This window comes from Dryas octopetala, chromosome 2 (assembly GCF_963921425.1).
Source record: "Dryas octopetala chromosome 2, drDryOcto1.1, whole genome shotgun sequence".
NCBI classification, from domain to species: domain Eukaryota; kingdom Viridiplantae; phylum Streptophyta; class Magnoliopsida; order Rosales; family Rosaceae; genus Dryas; species Dryas octopetala.
This window is the reverse complement of record NC_141367.1, coordinates 12724027-12745933: the sequence shown is the minus strand read 5'-3', so window position 1 is coordinate 12745933 and position 21907 is coordinate 12724027. Positions and strand designations below refer to the sequence as shown.

Sequence of the window (21907 nt, the reverse complement as noted above, 5' to 3'; positions counted from 1 at the left end):
TAATCCTTTAATAGTTATTACCCTTTTTACAGAGATTTTTACATGTCAAGATTTGTAACCTTAATAACCTGTAAATCAAAGTTGTTTGAGAAATCTATTTAGAGCAACCACTATACGTGGTGGCCGCCCTATTTTCGATTACTCTCGAACACCGTATTGTTACACATCATTGTCTATGTTGAATTGGTTCCGTTTGACAGTGATTAGTGTGTTAGGAAACCCGATCCAAAACTGACTTGATTATCAAGCGGGAATTTGAACCCAAATGGTTAACTGAGTAATCCCAATTAAGGTTAACGTCTATCCGACTCACCTATGTCGTTGTATTCTTTGAAATTCATACTCCAATTCGATTTAAATTTATTCATTTGTCCTTATTTGTTTGTGAAGGCAATTCAATAATTTTACCAACCCCTCGAGATGAGTTCGTTCTAGTTTTTCGATTTGACGTAGTGGTGGTGCTATACGAGCGAATTAGGTTTAGCTTGAAATTAAGGTGGGTGAACCCTTGCCTTTGACCTGTATATTTTAGGTAAAGGAAAATTCTAGCCATACCTAACAATCTTCTTTTCTTACCCGTCATAAATTTTGAACATGAATGGACCATTTTATCCCACTATGAAATTACTATTAAGGACATGCAAATTATATTTATTAAAAAAAAAAAACTCAATTTTCTCTCCATACCCAACAACCTCAACCTTCATCAACCTCACTCTCACTTTCATTCTCAGACTCACTTTCAATCTCACCTTCTAACAAACCCCAAATCATAAATTATTTTGGAATCCATAACATCAAAACAAGGATTTTTAGGCAAATAAAGGGTGTATCATTCCTTTTGAGCCTCCAAATGAGATATGTGTTTATATATTTTTCATTTTTTTGACAATTTTTTATGTCTATGACATCTTGAGAAAATGCTAGTTCGTGTTTCTTTCGGTTGACCAGTACTGAACACGATAACCATTTTTAGCAACTGCCAATCGAATATTGAACACTAATTCGGTGGACATCTACCGAATAAGTCTTCTCCATTCGGAACTCCTCTGCCGAATGGTTATATTTGACAAAAAAAAAAAAATTCATTTGGTGGGGATGTACCGAACAAATTTGGTGTCTGGATGCCGAATATTGTTATCGTATTTGGCATACCAGTACCGAACCAATCCTTTCGACAATAACACCTATAAACCTCATTTATTGCAACAAAACTCAAATAATTCTTAAAAATCCATACAAAACATCATATTTAACATCAAATATGAAGGATTTATCCAAAAAACTTGCATGGAAAAGGTGTTTGATTTTCCTAATTGATGAAAAATCCAAATATTAGGAGTTGTCACTATTTGTTTGAAGCAGGTGGAAAATTGATAGGCTGGCGGTGACAATGGGTGGTTGTGTCGACAGGGAGGGCTAGCCCCGATGATGACGGTTGAGATGAGCTGGGCACAGATGGGGTTGGTCGTGTGTGTCTTGGATTTTGGGTGAGAAGATTTTTGTTGGATGGGTTGGGTATTGATGTGTATAATGTTGGGTATTGGTGTGAGATAATTGTTGGCTAAGGAGATAATTTTAGTGTTAGTCAAGATTTTAGTAACATAGGGGTATAATAGGAAAGTGAATTTGGTATAATGAGAAAATGAAAAAAAAAATAGTAAATGTTGGATGTAGTGAGAACGTTGGGTAAGAAAAAAGATTATTGGGTATGACTAGAATTTTCCTTAGGTAAAATGTATGTATATAAATAATAGGGGAATGTTATCTACCTTTTCCAATATACTTTCTTCATTGACTTTTTTCTTTATTATTCTCATTCCGCAATATAAATTCATGATCGGAACCGTTTATTTTTTAGATCTACTTATGAAGATCATCTCTGCAAAAATTCAACCAAATCAGAAATCGTTTGGTTATAAAACTATGATCAAATAAACAGACAGTTTTGGTAACAATTTGATTCACCGTTGATTTATTTGATAACGATTACATGACCAAACGATTTTCGATTTAGTTAATTTTTTGTAGAGATGATTTCATACAATTATCTAAAAAAATGAATGGTTTTGATAATAAAAAATACAATGTGGAATAAAAATAATAAAAGAGAAAGTTGGAGAAGGTGGATAGCATTTCTCTAAATAATATATATACTACATGAATGTATGCTTGACTAGATCGTTGGGATTGTATGACCTGAATTAATACTGAACTACTTAACTATTATTACTTTGTTGAACACTTTGTTTAATGCGTTAATTAATATTCCTTGAACATATGAAATGAATTCTGATTTGTGAATTAGAATTCTCATAGCCTCTGGTATTTATACCATTCTCACCAAAATCAACCACTTAATGAAACCTTTCGAAATTCAGAAACTTTTTTGATACACATTGATTGTATGGAATCCCTAGAATTATAAAGGAAAAAATTTACAAACAAGACACATACTTTGATAGTTGTTTCGTTTCAGGACATTAATTTTGATTCGTGTTAATGAAGTTATTTTGTGTCAATTAAGGACTCTGTTTTATCTCAACTTTGACCCGACATTGCACCCATCAAAACTCTACTAAATTTAACAAACTTATACTTGATTTAAAGCTATGCATATCTTCTTTAAAACCATATAAAGATCACTCAAATCAGACATCTACAACTTCAGATAATTGGTCCAAAAGTAGGGTACCTGAAACTGTCCAATCGGACCTCTGAAAAAAAATTTAGAAAATCGGACAGTTTCGGGTACTCTACTTTGGGGCCGATTATCTGGAGTTGTAGAGATCCGATTTGGGTGATCTTTATATGGTTGTAAAGAGGAAATGCACATCTTTAAACCCAATATAATTTTTTTGAATTTGGTGAAATTTTGATGGGTCCAACGTCGGATCAAAGTTGAGATAAAAACTGAAAAGAACATGGTCCTTAATTGACACAAAATGAAGCTACATCAAAACTCCACCAAATTTAACAAACTTATACTTGGTTTAAAGCTATGCATATCTTCTTTACAACCATATAAAGATCACTCAAATCAGATATCTACAACTTCAGATAATTGTTCTAAAAGTAGGGTAACCGAAACTGTCCAATCGGACCTCTGAAAAATAATTTAGAAAATCAGACAGTTTCGGGTACTCTATTTTGGGGCCGATTATCTGGAGTTGTAGAGATCCGATTAGGGTTTATATGGTTGTAAAGAGGAGATGCATATCTTTAAACCTAATATAATTTTTTTGAATTTGGTGAAGTTTTGATAGGTCTAACGTCGGATCAAAGTTGAGATAAAAACTGAAAAGAACATAGTCCTTAATTGACACAAAATGAAGCTACATCAAAACTCCACCAAATTTAACAAACTTATCCTTGGTTTAAAGCTATGCATATCTTCTTTACAACCATATAAAGATCACTCAAATCAGATATCTACAACTTCAGATAATTGGTCCAAAAGTAGGGTACCCGAAACTGTCCAATCAGACCTCTAAAAAAAATTTAGAAAATCGGACAGTTTCGGATACTCTTATTTGGGGCCGATTATCTGAAGTTGTAAAGATTCGATTTGGGTGATCTTTATATGGTTGTAAAGAGGAGATGCATATCTTTAAACCCAATATAATGTTTTTGGATTTGGTGAAGTTTTGATTGGTCCAATGTTGGATCAAAATTGAGATAAAAACTGAAAAGAACACGGTTCTTAATTGACACAAAATAAAGCTACATCAAAACTCCACCAAATTTAACAAACTTATACTTGGTTTAAAATTATGCATATCTTCTTTACAACCATATAAAAATTACTCAAATCAGATATCTACAACTTCAGATAATTGGTCCAAAAGTAGAGTACCCGAAACTGTCCAATCGGACCTCTGAAAAAAAAATTTAGAAAATCGGACAGTTTCGGGTACTCTACTTTGGGGCCGATTATCTGGAGTTGTAGAGATCCGATTTGAGTAATCTTTATATGGTTGTAAAGAGGAGATGCATATCTTTAAACCCAATATAATTTTTTTTTTTAATTTGGTGAAGTTTTGATGGGTCCAAAGTCGGATCAAAGTTGAGATAAAAACTGAAAAAAACATGGTCCTTAATTGACACAAAATAAAAGTATGTGTTCTTCATTAACACAAAACAAAATTAATGTCCTGAAATGAAACAATTATCAAAGTATGTGTCATGTTTGTAAACTTTTTCCAATTATAAATTGAATACACTAATTTTTTATAGAATCTTTAAAATTCTAAATTAAATACACCGAGACTTATAAATTCATTTAAAATCTTTTAGAATCTCAATTGAATATATTTTCAAAATTTATATGGAACCTCTAGAACTCTAAATTGAATATACCCATATCTTTATGGAATCTTTGAATCTCTAAACTAGATACACCTAGATTTTCAAATTCTTTTAAAATATATTAGAATCCCCTTGATTCTCTTATAAAAAAAAATAAATAAAAAATCCCCTTGATTATGGTGAAGTGACAACATCAGACAGCCACACAAAGGTACTCACTGCACCCCACACAAAAAAAAAAAAAAAAAAGTACTCACTTGACGGAGTCTAACCGGAGAGAAGCCACGTCAGCAGCTGTATTTATACAAACAACATTGATTTTGTTATCCATTTGTGAACGTCACAAACTCCTCAGTCCTCACTTCCACTTAGCATGGCTTCGTCTTCCTCGACTCTGCTACTTCCACTTGGTAATCACTTTTATTAATGTTATGTTGATATTCTATTATATTTTTATTACTTTTCCATTATCTTATCAATCTCAACGTGCATGTTGAAAATTAGAAAACTCCATAAAAACTTTGCGCTTTCTTTTTTCTGTTTGGCTTTGTAATATTACAAAGTAGGAAATTTTGAAAATGACCCTATTTTCTGTTTATCGAAATCTTTGTGGGTTCATATGATTCGATCGCATTAGTTTTATGAATGATTATGTTATATGTGTTATTTTCTTATTAGTTTTTCGTAAAATGCTATACAGTTTCTTTAAATTTCTAAAATTCAAACGGTTATAAAATTAGGATACCCTCACCCACTTTCAGGGGTGACCCCATATCTTGGGCTTGGCCATAGAGGTCAGTAATTGGTATAAAACTTTTTTGGTCTAACAGTATTTGTTGTAATATAATTGAATAATTTGAATCGGGTCCATTGTGACTCTTATATCATAAATGGAAAAGGGTTTTCTTCCCTTAAAAATTCTAAGTTGGTGACAGAAACATTTTTCTTTCCCTTTTTGAAAGAAATGCTATGAATTGAGGGAGCTTGGCGCTACAGGAAAGTAGGCAGTTGACAGTTTGGCATATGTCCCCAATTGTTGTTGTACATACTGTATAAATAACAACCAATAATGTTATCTAACTAAAAGTTCCTTTTATGAACTCCTAGTGTTGGATATAAACCACTAGTCATGGAGATTGTGATGGAATTAATAAAAGTTAATAACTAAAACCAAGATGAACAATCACAAGAGCACACTGATTGACATGCTTGGGAAAGAAGCTGCCTATGTCCGTGTATATTTTTAGCTTGGATTCACTATGAGAGAAAAAAAAAAAAAATTGTACAAGTATTTTTCCTCAAGAGTAATCCATAACCTGTAGCCCGTATGCCCTGCATACCCCTCAAATTCCCGTGAAGTACACTCCTCAACTCTTTCTATCAACTCTGTATGTAATTCTTGGATAGAATGATTTTTAAGACTAACATTGCTCCTGTTTTATATTGTCTCCGGTAACAGTTGAAGGGATCCTGCATTTAATGCAATAAATTAACTAGGGAAAATAATTTAATCAATCGACTATATACACCTCCTACGGATAACAAGACCTTACGTTTTCTAACAGGTCCAACCCTTCTGGGATGAATACATTTCCCATGTACTGATGATCCTCCACTATGGCTTGTAGGTCTATTGTTAGTGAGCATTGACCCCCACATACAAGGCCAAACTTCAAACCTCTCCCTCCCCCATGGGTCTCCTTTGTACAAGTAATCTTTTTTCTTACCCAACGTTCTCACTACATCCAACATTTACTTTATTTTTTTTTTTCATTTTCTCATTATACCAAATTCACTTTCCTATTATACCCCTATGTTACTAAAATCTTGACTAACACTAAAATTATCTTCTTACCCAACAATTATCTCACACCCAGGGACGGATGCACAACCAAGGTTGGGGGGTCGGGCGACCCTCCGAATGGCAGAGCACGCAGGCTTGGACCTCTGAATGGCGACACCAGCGACCCCCCGACGTGAAGAAGGCGACCCCCCGACCTCGACGGCTCGACATGAAGAAGGCGACCTCCAGGGCTCCACTGCTCCAGCCTCCAGCCTTCCAGGTGATGAAACGCCATGAAAGTGTTCACTGAGAGTCTGAGAATTGAGAAACAGAGAAAGAGAGAAGAAGAGAAGAGCTAAAGACTGAAGAGGGGGCTGGGCTAGTGACCTGCGACCTGCGGGCTGTTTATTTTTTTTTTTAAGTTCCTACTCAAAACGACGTCTTTTTGAGCTAGGAATTAAAAAAAAAAAAAAAAAAGAAAGACTTTTGCTCCCAGTGACCCGTGTTGTGCTCTTTCAGCCTCTTCCTCAATATCAATCCTCATTCATTAACAGCAAAACCCACACGGCCACACACAGAGGACAAACCCCAAGTGCCCAACCTAGCCCCTACCACCGGAGCCAGTCACCTACCCCGATCCCTAAAAAATTTTGCCGCCGCTTCGCGGCGCCAAGCTCTACCTAACCATAACCCCCCAGGTTGGGAATCCTGGATCCATCCCTGCTCACACCAATACCCAACATTATACACATCAATACCCAACCCATCCAACAAAAATCTTCTCACCCAAAATCCAAGACACACATGACCAACCCCCATCTGTGCCCAGCTCATCTCAACCGTCATCGTCGGGGCTAGCCCTCCCTGTTGACGCAACCACCCATTGCCACCGCCAGCCTATCAATTTTCCACCTGCTTCAAACAAATAGTGACAACTCCTAATATTTGGATTTTTCATCAATTAGGAAAATCAAACACCTTTTCCAAGTTTTTTGGACAAATCCTTCATATTTGATGTTAAAGATGATGTTTTGTATGGATTTTTAAGAATTATTTGAGTTTTGTTGCAATAAATGAGGTTTATAGGTGTTATTGTCAAAAGGATTGGTTCGGTACTGGTATGCCAAATACGATAACAATATTCGGCATCCAGACACCAAATTTGTTCGGTACATCCCCACCGAATGAAATTTTTTTTTTTTGTCAAATATAACAGACTTATTCGGTAGATGTCCACCGAATTAGTATTCAATATTCGATTGGCAGTTGCTAAAAATGGTTATCGTGTTCAGTACTGGTCAACCGAAAGAAACACGAACTAGCATTTTCTCAAGATGTCATAGACATAAAAAATTGTCGAAAAAGTGAAAAATATATACACACATATATATCTCATTTGGAGGCTCAAAAGGAATGATACACCCTTCATTTGCCTAAAAATCCTTGTTTTGATGTTATGGGTTCCAAAATAATTTATGATTTGGGGTTTGTTAGAAGGTGAGATTGAAAGTGAGTCTGAGAATGAAAGTGAGACTGATTTTGATGAAGGTTGAGGTTTTTGGGTATGGAGAGAAAATTGAGTTTTTTTTTTTAATAAATATAATTTGCATGTCCTTAATAGTAATTTCATAGTGGGATAAAATGGTCCATTCATGTTCAAAATTTATGACGGGTAAGAAAAGAAGATTGTTAGGTATGGCTAGAATTTCCCTTTACCTAAAATATACAGGTCAAAGGCAAGGGTTCACCCACCTTAATTTCAAGCTAAACCTAATTCGCTCGTATAGCACCACCACTACGTCAAATCGAAAAACTAGAACGAACTCATCTCGAGGGGTTGATAAAATTATTGAATTGCCTTCACAAACAAATAAGGACAAATGAAAAAAATTTAAATCGAATTGAAGTATGAATTTCAAAGAGTACAACGACATAGGTGAGTCGGATAGACGTTAACCTTAATTGGGATTACTCGGTTAACCATTTGGGTTCAAATTCCCGCCTGATAATCAAGTTAGTTTTGGATCAAGGGTTTCCTAACACACTAATCACTGTCAAACGGAACCAATTCAACATAGACAATGATGTGTAACAATACGGTGTTCGAGAGTAATCGAAAATAGGGGCGGCCACCACGTATAGTGGTTGCTCTAAATAGATTTCTCAAACAACTTTGATTTACAGGTTATTAAGGTTACAAATCTTGACATGTAAAAATCTCTGTAAAAAAGGTAATAATTGTTAAAGGATTAAAAAAGTAACATTTACATTAAACAAGGCTATTTGATGAAATTTCTCAACCTACTGTGATGGTAATTTTCACACTATTTCAACTAAAGTTGACAAGAATAAAAAAGAGTGCCTAAAAGAAAATTCTAGTTGTCCATCATGGACTCCATAGAATCCCTTCTAACAACTAAAAAGCACTGATGGGCTTCAGTAAACGGGCCTGGGTCAGCACAACCGCATTTGTACATGTGCTGAACCAGAAGGCAATTACCGGAACCATTGCGGGTCATGGGTTAACCACACAACCGGCCCACTATAAACAACTCCAAGAAAATCACAGGGCGAAAACAATTCAGAAAATGTGGTGATTGAGAGCGACAGAGAGAGATAGAGAGGAGTGATCAGTATCTTGTTCAATCCTATCTATTATAATTGCAGCATTTGAACTGAGTTTTCTCATTGAAAATGGCCACAAAAGCTCAGATATTTACAGGATTGACCATGGCATCAACGCCCGCCTCTTCGTTCCAAACCTCCTCTTCAACCCCCAACAGTCTCTCTATGGTCAGAAGACGTCTCACCACGTCGTTCTTTAATGGTGGAGGTATGTGCTTTTGCTTTATTCACTATTCTAGCTCATGGGCATCTTTTAGATTCTCAATTGGGTTTGAGTTTCTACTGTGGTTTGTCTGTGTTTTTTTAATTTCCTTTTACTATGAGAAAAAGAGAAGTATATATATTTGAATGTTTTGAAACTTGTGAATTGGTTGACAATCCATAAAGTTGTACTAAGCTTAGCAGAGTTGATTTTCTGTCCTTATAGAGCTTTAAATTTTAGTGGGGAGTGGGAAGGCGTTTCACAAGGAATTGAGTCTTTTTCTCAATTGGGTAGTTAGATTTTGGTGATTCGGAACCAAAGCTACGAATGTTGCTCCTTCGAGATATTCTACCAGTCTTGAAGTAACCCCGAAACCATCCTCCAAGAACCCTTCACCTTGGCAAAAAAACTTCTTGCCTCAATGCACCTTAAGTGAGAAGGTGCCCCACCTCAACTTTAACAAGTAACCAGGTTGATCAAGCTCAAGCAATGCTTGAACCTTTCTGTCGGCACTGGCTTTGTAAGAAAATCTGCAGCGTTGTCGCTTGTGTGCACCTTTTCTATACAAATCTCCTTTGAATCCATCCAATCTCTGATCCTGTGGTACCTCACATCAATGTGTTTAGATCTTCCATGAAAAACTTGGTTCTTTGCCAAATAAATGGCACTTTGGCTATCACATTTAATTTTCACAGACTCTTGAGTGATTCCCATTTGGTTTGCCAAACCATTGAGCCAAATAGCTTCCTTCCCAGCTTCAGCCAAAGCAATGTACTCTGCTTCTGTAGTTGATAAAGCTGTAATTGGTTGCAATAAAGCTCTCCAACTAATTGGTCCACCTGCACATGTAAACACGTAGCTCGTTGTAGACCTACTCTTGTCCAAATCTCTTGCATAGTCCGCATCCACGTACCCCAACACACATGTTTCTTCTTTTTGCTTCTCAAACAAAATACCATGACTCTTTGTACCCTTTAAGTATCGAAAAATCCACTTATTGCAGCCCAATGTTGCTTTCCCGGTTTTGACATATACTTGGATACTACACTTATTGCTTGAGCTAGGTCGGGTCGTGTGCAAACCATTGCATACATAATGCAACCCACGGCACTAGCATAGGGCACCTTCTTCATCTCTTCAATTTCTTCTTCAGATTAAGGACACTGCTGCCCACTTATTTTAAAATGAGCTGCCGAAGGTGTAGAGACCGCCTTTGCGTCTTGCATGTTGAATTTTTCCAGAATTTTCTGAATATACTTGGCTTGTGACAGCCAAATCTGATTTGCAGCTCTATCCCTTGTAATTTCCATGCCAAGGATCTTTTGTGCAGCCCCTAGATCCTTCATGTCGAATTCCTTACTCAACATAGCCTTCAAGTTTTCAATCCTTGACTTGTCTTGACAATCTATTAACATGTTGTCCGCATATAGCAATAGAAATATGATAACCCCATCTTTGGATAAATGATAGTACACACAACAATCATATAAGCACCTTATAAAATTAATTTTCAGCATATAAGAATCAAACCTCTTGTACCACTGCCTTGGAGATTGCTTCAAACCATACAGAGACTTCCTAAGCCTGCAAACTAAATCTTCTTTTCCAGTGTCGACAAATCCTTCTGGTTGAGCCATGTAAATTGTCTCCTCTAGATTCCCATGGAGAAAAGCCGTCTTCACATCCATTTGCTCAATTTCCATGTCATGCTGAACCGCCATTGCTAAGAGCAATCTTATTGAAGTATGCTTAACCACTGGTGAAAAAATCTCATCATAATCGACTCCTTTTTGTGAGTACCCTTTGGCCACGAGTCTTGCTTTAAACCTCACGGCCTCTAGCTCATGTATCCCATCTTTCTTCCTAAACACCCACTTGCATCCAACTAGCTTTCTATCTTTGGGTTTAGGAACAAGCTCCCAGACAGAGTTCTTATACAGAGACTCCATCTCTTTTGACATAGCACCTATCCAACTTTCCCGTTCTTCACTTGCTATAGCTTCTTGATACGTAGTTGGATCTCCTTGACTAATGTTTAGAGCATAATTAACCTCTTCCGTTTCAAAACCATATTTCTGTGGTGGTTTTGTAACCCTCTCAGATTTGTCAAGTACTATGCTCCTTTGAAATCCAGGTGGTACTTGAGTAGATGCTTGAACTCGTGGGGATGGACTGCAGATTGGGGAGTGCTCAATCTGCTCCACCGGATTTCTAATTGGTGAGTGATGCTGCTGCTCTTCTTCTTCCTCATTACCGTAACCATCTTCTTCTTGCTCAATTGGCTCCACCCGAGCTTGAATGTCTTCATCAACGACCGATTTGGTAAGAGGTACTTCAGTTGCTTCTGTTTCAGCATCAAACAATTTCCCATCTGTCTTGTTCTCTTCTTTATTTAGAGGCATAGTTTTCTCATCAAAAACAACATCTCAGCTGATTATTTTCTTGTTAGCAACAATATCCCAAAGCTTGAAACCCTTCACTCTTTTCTCAAACCCCAAGAATATATAATGTGTAGACTTTGGCTTGAGTTTTGATCTCTCATCGCTTGGAATATGAGCATAGGCGCTGCAGCCAAATACCCTAAGATTAGAGTAATTCACTTGCTTTTCAGACCACACCTCTTCTGCACACTTAAATTCGAGAACCCTTGATGGTGACCAGTTAATCAAGTAACTTGCATGATTAATAGCTTCAGCCCAAAAACTATCAGGCAAACCCGCATGAAATCCCATGCTTCTTTCTCTCTCCATGAGAGTTCTGTTCATCCTTTCAGCAGCCCCGTTTTGTTGCGGAGTCTTCTTAACTGTGAAGTGTCTTGTAATACCTTCTTCTTTGCAAAAACTTAAGAATTCATCGCTCTTGTATTCACCTCAATTGTCGCTTCTCATATACTTGATTTTTCTCCCTGTTTGGTTTTCAACTTTAGCTTTCCACTCCTTGAACTTAGTGAAAACTTCGGATTTCTCCCTCATGAAATAGACCCAAACCTTCCTAGAAAAATCATCCATGAAAGTAACAAAATACCTGGATCCCCCTTTCAATCTTGTAGGAGCCGGACCCCACACATCCGAGTGAATATAATCGAGTATTCCTTTGCTCTTGTTATCTGACTTTGTAAATTTGAATGAAACCCTACCTTGCTTTCCGAGAACACAATACTTGCAGAAATCTAGCTTACAATAATTCACACCGTCTAGAAGACCCTTCTTGTGCAATTCTTGCAGACCCCTCTCACTGATGTGCCCTAGTCGATGATGCCAAAGCTCAGTTTTATCTTCCGCATTCTTCTTTGTGGAGATAGCTATTCCACCTGTTATTGTACTTCCCAGAGCCTGTATAGATTATTCTGTTGAATGTCGGCCTTCATTACCACAAGTGACCCTTTGATTATCTTGAGTCTCCCACCTTCAGAACAGAAACTAAACCCAGCCTTGTCTAAGGTTCCCAAAGAAATCAAATTCTTCCTTAGCCTAGGAACGTATCTGACATTCCCCAAAGTCCTTATTATTCCATCATGCATCCGGATCTTAATAGTGCCAATCCCAATTATAGGACATGATGAATCATCTCCCATTAATACATCTCCGCAGCTGCTGTCCTTGTAAGTATCAAACCATTCCTTTATTGCACACATATGGAATGTGCACCCGGTATCCAAAATCCAACTTGTGAAAGCCTTAGAGCCTGATGTGACCGAAAGTAACTCTCCATCACTCTCTTCTTTGGTGACTGTACTAGCTGAACCTGAGTCTCTTTCCATCTTAGCTTTCCTATCTTTCCAAGTCTTGCAGTTCTTCTTCCAATGATCCATCGAACTGCACACGAAGCAACCTTCTTTTGGTTTTCCCTTGGATTTTGATCTACCTTTGTTGCTGTTTTTCTCTCCTTCTTGTTTGACCGACCCCTCTCATTGCCCTTGGCATAAAGCCCTTGTGTCTGAGAGCCATCGGTTAAGTCATCTAGCTTGGCATATGACTGAAGGGCTTGCACAACATCATCAAGCTTCAGAGTTCCTTTCCAAACATTAGGGTTGTTCAGAAGTGCTTGAATGATGGTGATAGAGATCGCAGCAAGATGATTGCCTTGTCATCATCTTTATAGACTTCTCCTACCTTGGTGAGATTAGCTAAGCAATTCTGAAATTTGCATATATGATCAGCTACATCTCCACCTTCTTCTAGTCGAAGTCCGAACAGTTCATCCTTTAGAAAAAGCTTATTAGACACAGTTTTGCCCATATAAACACTCTCCCACTTTTCCCAAGCTTCTTTTGCTGTCATCTCTTCTGTGATGTGAGATCACGGATCTTGTGAGATGAATCTCAATTGAACTCTTGGCCTTCTTGAGAATCTTGTTCCATAGATTTTCTTGCGTAGTTGCAGGCCTCGCATCAAGTAGTGCATCATCAAGATCCTGCTGAACCAAAACGTTCCTCATCATCCGTTGCCAATCGGTAAAATCCTCCTTGCCATCACATGGCTTCAAAGCAGGCCTTATATCTCCTAAGTCCATGCTTCGATTACCTCCTCCAGACATTGCAGACACCTATTAGCCAACCTGGCTCTGATACCAATTGTAGTGAAAAACACCTTTCAGCCTTGTCTTAGATGTATTCTAGAGTTAGAATAATTAGCACACAATATATAGCAGCAAAAGTAAACACAAAAACACCAAGATTTGTTCTCGAGGTTCGGCTAACTTTGCCTATGTCCCCATATGATCCTTTGAGAATCACAGCTGCACTATGATTAGAAAAAGAGTTACAAGAGTGTGTTGGAATAACCCTAGAACTAACCCAACCCGCAGCCACTTCTTCTCTCTCCTTGATCACGAAAACTCTCTCCCTGTTTCTAGTGCTCTATCAGCCTTTCCAAGCCTTGCAGCAGCCTATTTATAAGCTTATAGGCTGCGGCATACAATAGGTTACAGCTGGGAATTCCTTTTCCTAGTTGAATTAGGTAACAGGCCTAATACCTAATTCTAACCTTGTACACTTAGGAAAACTTAGAACTTCCTTCCTTAACTAGGAAAGCCTTGCGCAAGCCTTTTAGCATTCCTAAGAAAACTGTACTCAACTAGGAATTATCTAATAACTGCTACTTTCCTATTTTAAACAATTTCTAGAAACATTCCGGCAAGCCAAACACAACATTTTGTTCGTGTAGAAAGATTGATTTTTTTTTTTGGGGTACAAAGAAAGATTGATTTTGATTTGTTTGGATGGTAGATTTCTTGCCCATAGCTGGACAGTTTACATTTTCAGTGTTTCAATAGTCTTGGTTTCTTTATCAGAAAAATAAATATAAAGCTTTAAGTTCTATTTTTATTTTTATTTAATTTTCATAAACTATTGGGTATCAAATTATGGAAAATTTACAGTTCAATATCTAATTGTTTTCATTTGAAAGTGTTTTATGCAATGAAAGAAAGCATTTTAAGAAAGTTTAGACTCTAGTAGCAGTGCACTTTTGAAACGTGTTAACCAAGTTTGTAACTTGTAACTTTTTTTTTTCCTCCCTCGTTTTCCTAAGTGTATAGGCTTGCTAGTTACCACTAGGATTCTCTTTTATTTATTTAATTTATTTACCCAAATCTCCTACAAATAGGTATTATCTCCTGTCTTACATTTATTTTGCTTTCAGTGGGGGCTCTAAAAGTTGAAGTGATTAGGGTTGCTCCTTCCAATCAACCACATCATTTTAGACAACGTGGAGGTGCTCTTGGTGCCCGTATGAACCTTTTTGACCGGTTTGCTAGAGTTGTCAAGGTGATATCTTGAAATTGTTAGCATGTACTCCCATAATAATTCTTATACAAATTTTAACCGGTAACTTGTTGTACCTTTTCCTTACATGAATTTTACTACTTTCAGTCATATGCAAATGCACTCATAAGTTCCTTTGAAGATCCTGAGAAAATCTTGGAGCAAGCAGTTCTTGAAATGAATGATGACTTGACGAAGATGCGACAGGCCACAGCACAAGTAAACCTCATGTTCCAAAAATTTTTAATTTCTTGTCTTTTCCACTTTTCTTAGTTTTTTTTCTTAGTACAAGTGCTTGAAAAATTCTCACAATCTCTTTGGTTTTTTTTTTTTTTTCCTTCTATATTATTTTATAGTTTCCTCATGTTCTTTGCAGATTTTCCCAACTTTCTATTGCATTTTGTGTCTTTTACATTTTGTTTTCCCTTTGTCTTTATAAATGACTAAAAGAAACTGTAAGTAGTTCATCCATAAAAGGTTAGTGTAGTGAAATATAGGTATACTTGGATCTCTTATAATTTTGTCCTCTATGCATGCTAGTGTTTAATTCTTTAATTGATATTGTTTGTATGCTTGTATGTACAACTACAATTGATCACACATCTCTCTATCTCTATCTCTCTCTCTCTGAAGGTATTGGCATCCCAAAAGCGGTTGGAAAATAAGTACAAAGCTGCTGAACAAGCTTCTGAGGACTGGTAATGTAGATGGGATTGATATCTTATGTTCCTAACTTTAGTTGTGAATAATTGATAAATTTATGTCCTATGTTTGATATAGGTACCGCAAAGCACAATTAGCTCTTCAAAAAGGAGAGGAGGATCTTGCACGTGAAGCTCTGAAGAGGCGTAAATCTTTCGCTGTAAGTCTAATGAGTTATATAAAATTATTACACTTCTACTTGTTTCCTGCTTGTTTTTTTTTTTTTTTCATGTTTCTATTTTTAGAAATTTGTGTCATCCAACAACGTTAATGTGTTATTCATGAAAAATTGTGTTGGAAGTGTTTAGGAAAATTAAGCTCAAATTGACATCAAAAAATCATTAACCAAATTCACAGATCAGCATGAATCCAGTGTTTCCTTGTTTGCTGACAACCTAGTTTTTGCCTCATCTTTGGGCTTCAAAAGAGTTCATTGTAAACATGTATTATTCTGTCTTTATTTGTTTTCAGGATAATGCTAAGTCTATGAAAGCTCAACTTGATCAACAAAAAGGTGTTGTTGATAATCTTGTGTCTAATACACGGGTAAGCTAATTTATATTGTTTCTATCATCACGATTTCTTTGATAGCTTGATATTTATGTTTGAGATGATTTGTGACTTGCATGTATTTCATAAAAATAAATTTTATAACTCTGCAATGCATTTCCATTCTTTCTGCATGATATGTATATATAACTTAGTATCTGATGGCATGCCACTGATTCAAGTTTTAGTGTGAAGCTTTATAAATCAAATTTGCTACAGGTTACAAAGAATTAACAATTTTGCTAGTATCTATTTTTGGCTGAATTAAAATGTTTTATTGTATGCTGTGTCAGAAGTTGCATTATGAACTGATGGGATATAGAGTTGGGGAGAACCAGGAAGTGTATAAAGAGAAGCTTTCTTATTAAAAAAAAAAAAAGGAAAGAGTTTAGAGGGAAGCTGTGATTATCTTATCAGTTAGTAATGATATGCCATTAAATTCAATTAATTTGTGTAGATATCAATTGATTTGTTGCAAATTTATGCCATTAAATTCATTTTTTGTAGCTTTTAGAGAGCAAGATACAGGAGGCAAGGTCGAAAAAAGATACCCTCAAAGCACGTGCTCAGTCTGCAAAGTTTGTTTCTACTACCATTTCTTACTTTTCGTTTTTACTGAATCTATCTCCCTTTTTTCAAGAAAAATAAAAATTCTTTGGGTTGATATAGTCTGGTATCTTCTTAATGCTGCTAGTAACGGCCACTATGCTATTGCTTCAGGACTGCAACTAAAGTGAGTGAGATGGTAGGGAATGTCAATACAAGTAGTGCTCTTTCAGCTTTTGAAAAGATGGAAGATAAAGGTAAGGCAGTTATCCATTTGGAAATACTTTATGATTTTTTTTTTTTGGCCTGAGGAAATGCTTTATGATTTTAGTCAAGCTCCCTTCTGCCTTTCCACTCGAGGGTCAGTCTCTATTTGGCCCAAGGAAACCTCTGCTTGCTTCCATGACATAGTAACTTTTAAATCAAATAATTAAACCCTTTTTTTTTTTTTTTTTTTTCTGAATTTTATGTTACTTTGCTTTGAGGCAGTGGTCAAATAGAGATTTGATGCAGTACGCAGTAACACAGTAAGCTAATATCAGTTTAGAAAACAATAATAAACTATGTGCCTTGAAGAAAATGAAATTGCATCTGGAGTCCAATCATCTGTGGCTGGAAAAATAGTTGACTGTGCATCATAACTGCTGCAGCGGTAGGCTGATTAAGTGGCTGTATTGTCTTCTAATAAATCTAGGTGTTTGGTTGCAACATTTTTGTTTATGAGGATGTTTCAGAGTGCAAAGGCAGTTGATTGAGTCTAACTTTACAGAACACTTGGAAAAGGACAATGGATGAGCTGATAAGGCAATTATAGAATTTAGTGAAAACTCAATGAGTCATATTTTAAGAAAGATGACCAAGGCTTAGAAAAAGTAGAAAAATTCTACCATAAAGTCAACTAGCACTAAAATGACTGCCAAGTCAGAAGAAATAATTTTAAAATTTTATTGATTATGCATTTGAATACCAAGTCGATTGGATGTAAAGTCTGCTTAAAAATCTACTTAAAGAAAGTTTATCATGTTGTAGTTTTGTGTGTGGTGAGCATTCATGTATTCAGGCAATAGTTGGCAAGTATGTGATCTATGAAATTTAAAATAATTCTGTGACATTTCATAAAAAAGGATAATAAGAATTTCATCTATTTCAGTTGCTTCTGATCTCTTGATTGAGCTTGTGTTATAAATGTATGTTTCTTGGTAAGGCCGATAAAATTGGGATGAAATCAGAGACTTTCACTCACTCTCTCTCTCTCTCTCTCTCTCTCCCTTTTTAAAAAAAAAAAAAATTGAAAAGAGACTTGTATACATCCTCAAAATAAAATTTACATACAGTGACAAAGTTTAATTAACTAAGAAAATATATGCAATAAAGCTAAAATATTTCCTAACACAGACACCCACAACATCTGTGCACAGCAGCTTTCCAATCTATCATTATAGAGGAGAGTGAGAAACAACCCTCTGAGCATGGAATCGACCCTCCGGCATAACCCATGAGATTCCTGCTTCCTTAAACAGTTTTATCCACAGAGTTGTAGCCACTGAGCAATGGAGGAATACATGATTGATAGTTTCCCCCTTTTCCTGGCACATGACACACCAGTTTGGAGACAAGTACACATCTGGTCCTCTCCTCTGAAGTAAGTCACAAGTGTTGATCTTTGCGTGCGCCACCAACCAAGCCAGCACTTTGACCATGGGAGGAACCTTAGCCTTCCAAATCAGGCCTGCTGGATAAAAAATTTAGAACAGTCTTATTCTCTCACAGATATCCAAAAAACATTTACTTGAAAAATGCTATCAGACTCCAATTTCCAAACTATTGAATCTGCTCTGGGTTCTGCCTCAAATCCTCTCTATCAAGAGAATAACAGTCAACTCCTCGTCCTCTAAATCATTTAAATTTCTTTTGAAACCCATATCCCAACTCAGTGGAAAATGTAACTCCTCTGTCATCCTAGAAGCTGTTAATCCTTTAAGTTTCTTTTGACACCCATATCCTAACTCAATGGAAAATTTAACTTCTCTGCCATCCTAGAAACTGTTAATCCATGGTGTGCCGATAAAATATACAATCTATATGTTCTCCAGAAGTAAAAAAGAAAAGAAAAATCTGATTGGATGTAAGAACTAGAGATCATTTATCTCTAAAACGATTGGGATGAAATGATTATTGATGATGGTTTGAAAACGCTACCTAATATTGTAACAAAAAGAAAAAGCCTGACTGATATTTGTTTAGGATTAAAATCTTGCTCTGGTCTTGTCCTTTATCTGTTCTTTCACCATTCATAGTATTGTGATAAAATGCTAGAATTTTTCTGATCCTCCTAAATTGCTAAGCCACTTTGCCATATCCTGTAGGCATCTGTATCTGATGCACATGACTGACCCATCTCAATCAGCTTCTTGCATTTACTAATGATGCTTACTTCTGATCTCTACAGTGCAAGAAGTTCTAGTATTATAATCATATTGTGGCCTCACTGCTCCCACCTAGAAAATGATATTCTTGATTATCAGTTTTTATCACATTTTTTTTTGGTTGGTATGAAAAAACCATGACACGCCATGCAAGTAAAATAATTTGTAGCTATCACTATTTTTTTAATCAAATAATTAAATAAATAAAAGAGGTAATAATATCTTGCTGCCTTGGCTTGAGATTATCTGTCCAGTTCCTGTTATTGTGGTTGTTTGCTGTATATGACTTCAGTTGGAAAAAGTTGATTGACTTCAACCACATGCTGTATATTATGTGCATTACATGTTGATTGTCTATCACTGATTCGTGAAAAGCCAAAGTTGATATATTAGACTGAATCGATACATATATATGTATATGTATATTAAATTTTCAATTTCTTTTTCATCTTACTAGTCATGGCCATGGAATCCGAAGCAGAAGCTCTCGGCCAGTTAACTACTGATGATCTGGAAGGAAAGGTAATAATCTTTCTCTTTCCTTCTTTAGGTCCCATTTCTGTTTGACTTGTGTGTCTATATGTTCTTCAGACTGATAAGAACAGGGGAGGGTGGGAAGGGGAGAACAATAACCTATGTTACTATGATACTATGATGTGAACACAAGTCAAAGGGTATAGCTCAATAATCTGTTGAAAATAGTGGCAAAGTTCCAGCTGTATTAAGAAAGCACCAATCTTAATGTAGTGGTTAGAATTTTGTCACATATGTAAATACATACATAAGTAACATGCATGCGCAACATATCATACATATACATACCTACTGAAAGTTCAGATGTTGGCCACATTGAAGCTCGGATGGTGCTCAAAGCAATAGTTTCAAGCTAATTTTCAAGTTACCATCACCATATTAAGTATCAGTCTGATAAATTGAACCATAATGACTTTTTTTGTGGTTGAGATTTTTTAAATGACATACTTGTCAGTTTATTAAGTTTGATATTTTTTTTCTGCACCCATTTCCTATAACACCTTTGGTTTCTAAAGATCTTGTGTTGGAAACAACCATTTTTCTGTTTCTAAAGGTCTTCTGTTATGCTTGTGTCTTTTCTTACCATTTCCAAACCTATGCCAATGTTGCAGTTTGCATTGTTAGAGACCTCTTCAGTTGATGAGGATCTTTTAAACTTGAAGAAAGAACTATCGGGTAGTTCAAAGGTATGCCTTATCGTGCAGGAAAAATATATATTCTTGGAATATTGCAACCAAGGTTCTTTTGATATAGTTCCCAAGAACTAGGTTCTTAAACTTAAAATTGCTGCTCAGTTTGTTTTCCGGTGAAATAAAATTGCTGCTCATTGTTTTGCTACTTATTAGCTCTCTGATTTTCTTATAAGCCATCAGGCTATATTTGGTTTACAAAGAAACATCATGCTCTATTTGGTTGACCAAAGAAACATTAAGAGAAATTGCAGAAGCCTAATTATCTGGGTTGTAATTGTTATCCTTAGAGCTGCCATTCAATAGGTTCGAATCGCTGATGTGGCTTAACAAAAAAAAAAAAACCAAAAATTTCGGTAATTTTTGGTAGCTTTGGTTTTTTTATATATTTTGGTTTCAATATTTCCGGTTTATTTCTGGTTTATCTTCGATTTATTTTTGGTTTATTTTCAGTAATATCAACTATAAATCAGTATAAACTACAGTTTGTATAAATATGATGTCAAAACTGTGATGTTTGATGACTATCTATTCTATATAGTAATATATCTTAGTACTAATAATATGATTATAATATTACTATATGTTGATAGTTTTTCTTAGTAATATATATATATATATGAAAAGTTCTGGTCGAATTAAAACCAAAGCGCTCTAGAATAAAACTTGGAACTTGTTATGGCTTGAAATCTTATACTCTTCCACTCATTGCTTTTCACTGTTCCCGCCCTGCTGTTAAGAAATTAAAAATGAAAATAGCATTCCTACATTTTTCTTAATGGCTTCTCAACAACCAGGTTCTTTGATAAGTTTTTCTTTCCTTAATTTGTTCCTCCAAACAGAAAGGAGAGCTTCCGCCTGGAAGAACTGTTACTCCCAGTTCAAGCAAGCCATATCCATTTCGAGATTCTGAGATTGAGATGGAGCTTAATGAATTGCGAAGAAAAGCCAAGGACTTCTAGGTTTTGCTCTGCAGGCAGGCACCAATATTTGAATTCTTTAAACCCAAATATGAAGTTGGTTTTATTTTGAGAACCGGTTAGCATTTTGTATAGCAGAAGGCCAACCGATTATTAGCGTTGTATAGCTAGAGGCCAAACTTGATAGGAGGCACCCATTTTATGCTCTAATTGTAATTTGCATCTGCTGCAACAAGCTTGTTTTTGTATTAAGCATGGACAACGGCCTATTTAATAATATGTAAATTTAGAATAATTTTTGTCATCTCCTTTATTTTTTGGTATTAATGAGGGCCAAATTCCCAAACAAATCAACTACATCAGGATATCTCTATTTCCCTTATACTGCACCAGAACCAATTGCACCATCAAGATTCCTCATATACCCAACCATCAGGCAAGTACAATAAGTGAAGTGTATTCTATGTTAGGTCACGTGATGACAATGAGTGTATACATCAAAGTTTTATTTCCATTAGCAATTGTACTAAAGGAAGAAAGCAAACCTAACACAACAGGGAGTAGCACAGCTGCTAGCAGAATTCAACTTGAGGTTGTTATAGAGAAAATCCAAGAATTCACAAGTAAATGGAGTTGTGGTGTCCTTATCTTAGTTCATAGTGGCCCAAAAGCAGGGAAACCCTACAAAACCTCTATAAAGATGATCAAGAGGCTCAACATGGAGAGAGTATCTAGGACAGGCTCAATGAGACTCCATCTTGAACATTAGCACCCTCCATAGGCTGTTCCTTCACACCCTCCATAGGTCCCTCAGTCTTGGTTGCATCAGACGCCAGATCTTCAGCGCAAGTGTCTCTTC

General features: G+C 36.1%; 1 protein-coding gene across 1 annotated transcript; it reads left to right on the top strand.

Moving 5' to 3' along the window:
- The first annotated feature begins 8681 nt into the window (after positions 1–8681).
- LOC147293190 (membrane-associated protein VIPP1, chloroplastic-like) lies at positions 8682–21352 on the top strand. Its single transcript, XM_086232103.1, has 11 exons — positions 8682–8924; positions 14561–14685; positions 14791–14901; positions 15316–15380; positions 15463–15544; positions 15856–15930; positions 16441–16511; positions 16654–16736; positions 19363–19427; positions 20051–20125; positions 20971–21352. The coding sequence occupies exons 1-11, from the start codon at positions 8786–8788 to the stop codon at positions 21088–21090; spliced, it is 1011 nt and encodes a 336-aa protein (XP_086088229.1). The 5' UTR covers positions 8682–8785; the 3' UTR covers positions 21091–21352.
- Positions 21353–21907: the final 555 nt, after the last annotated feature.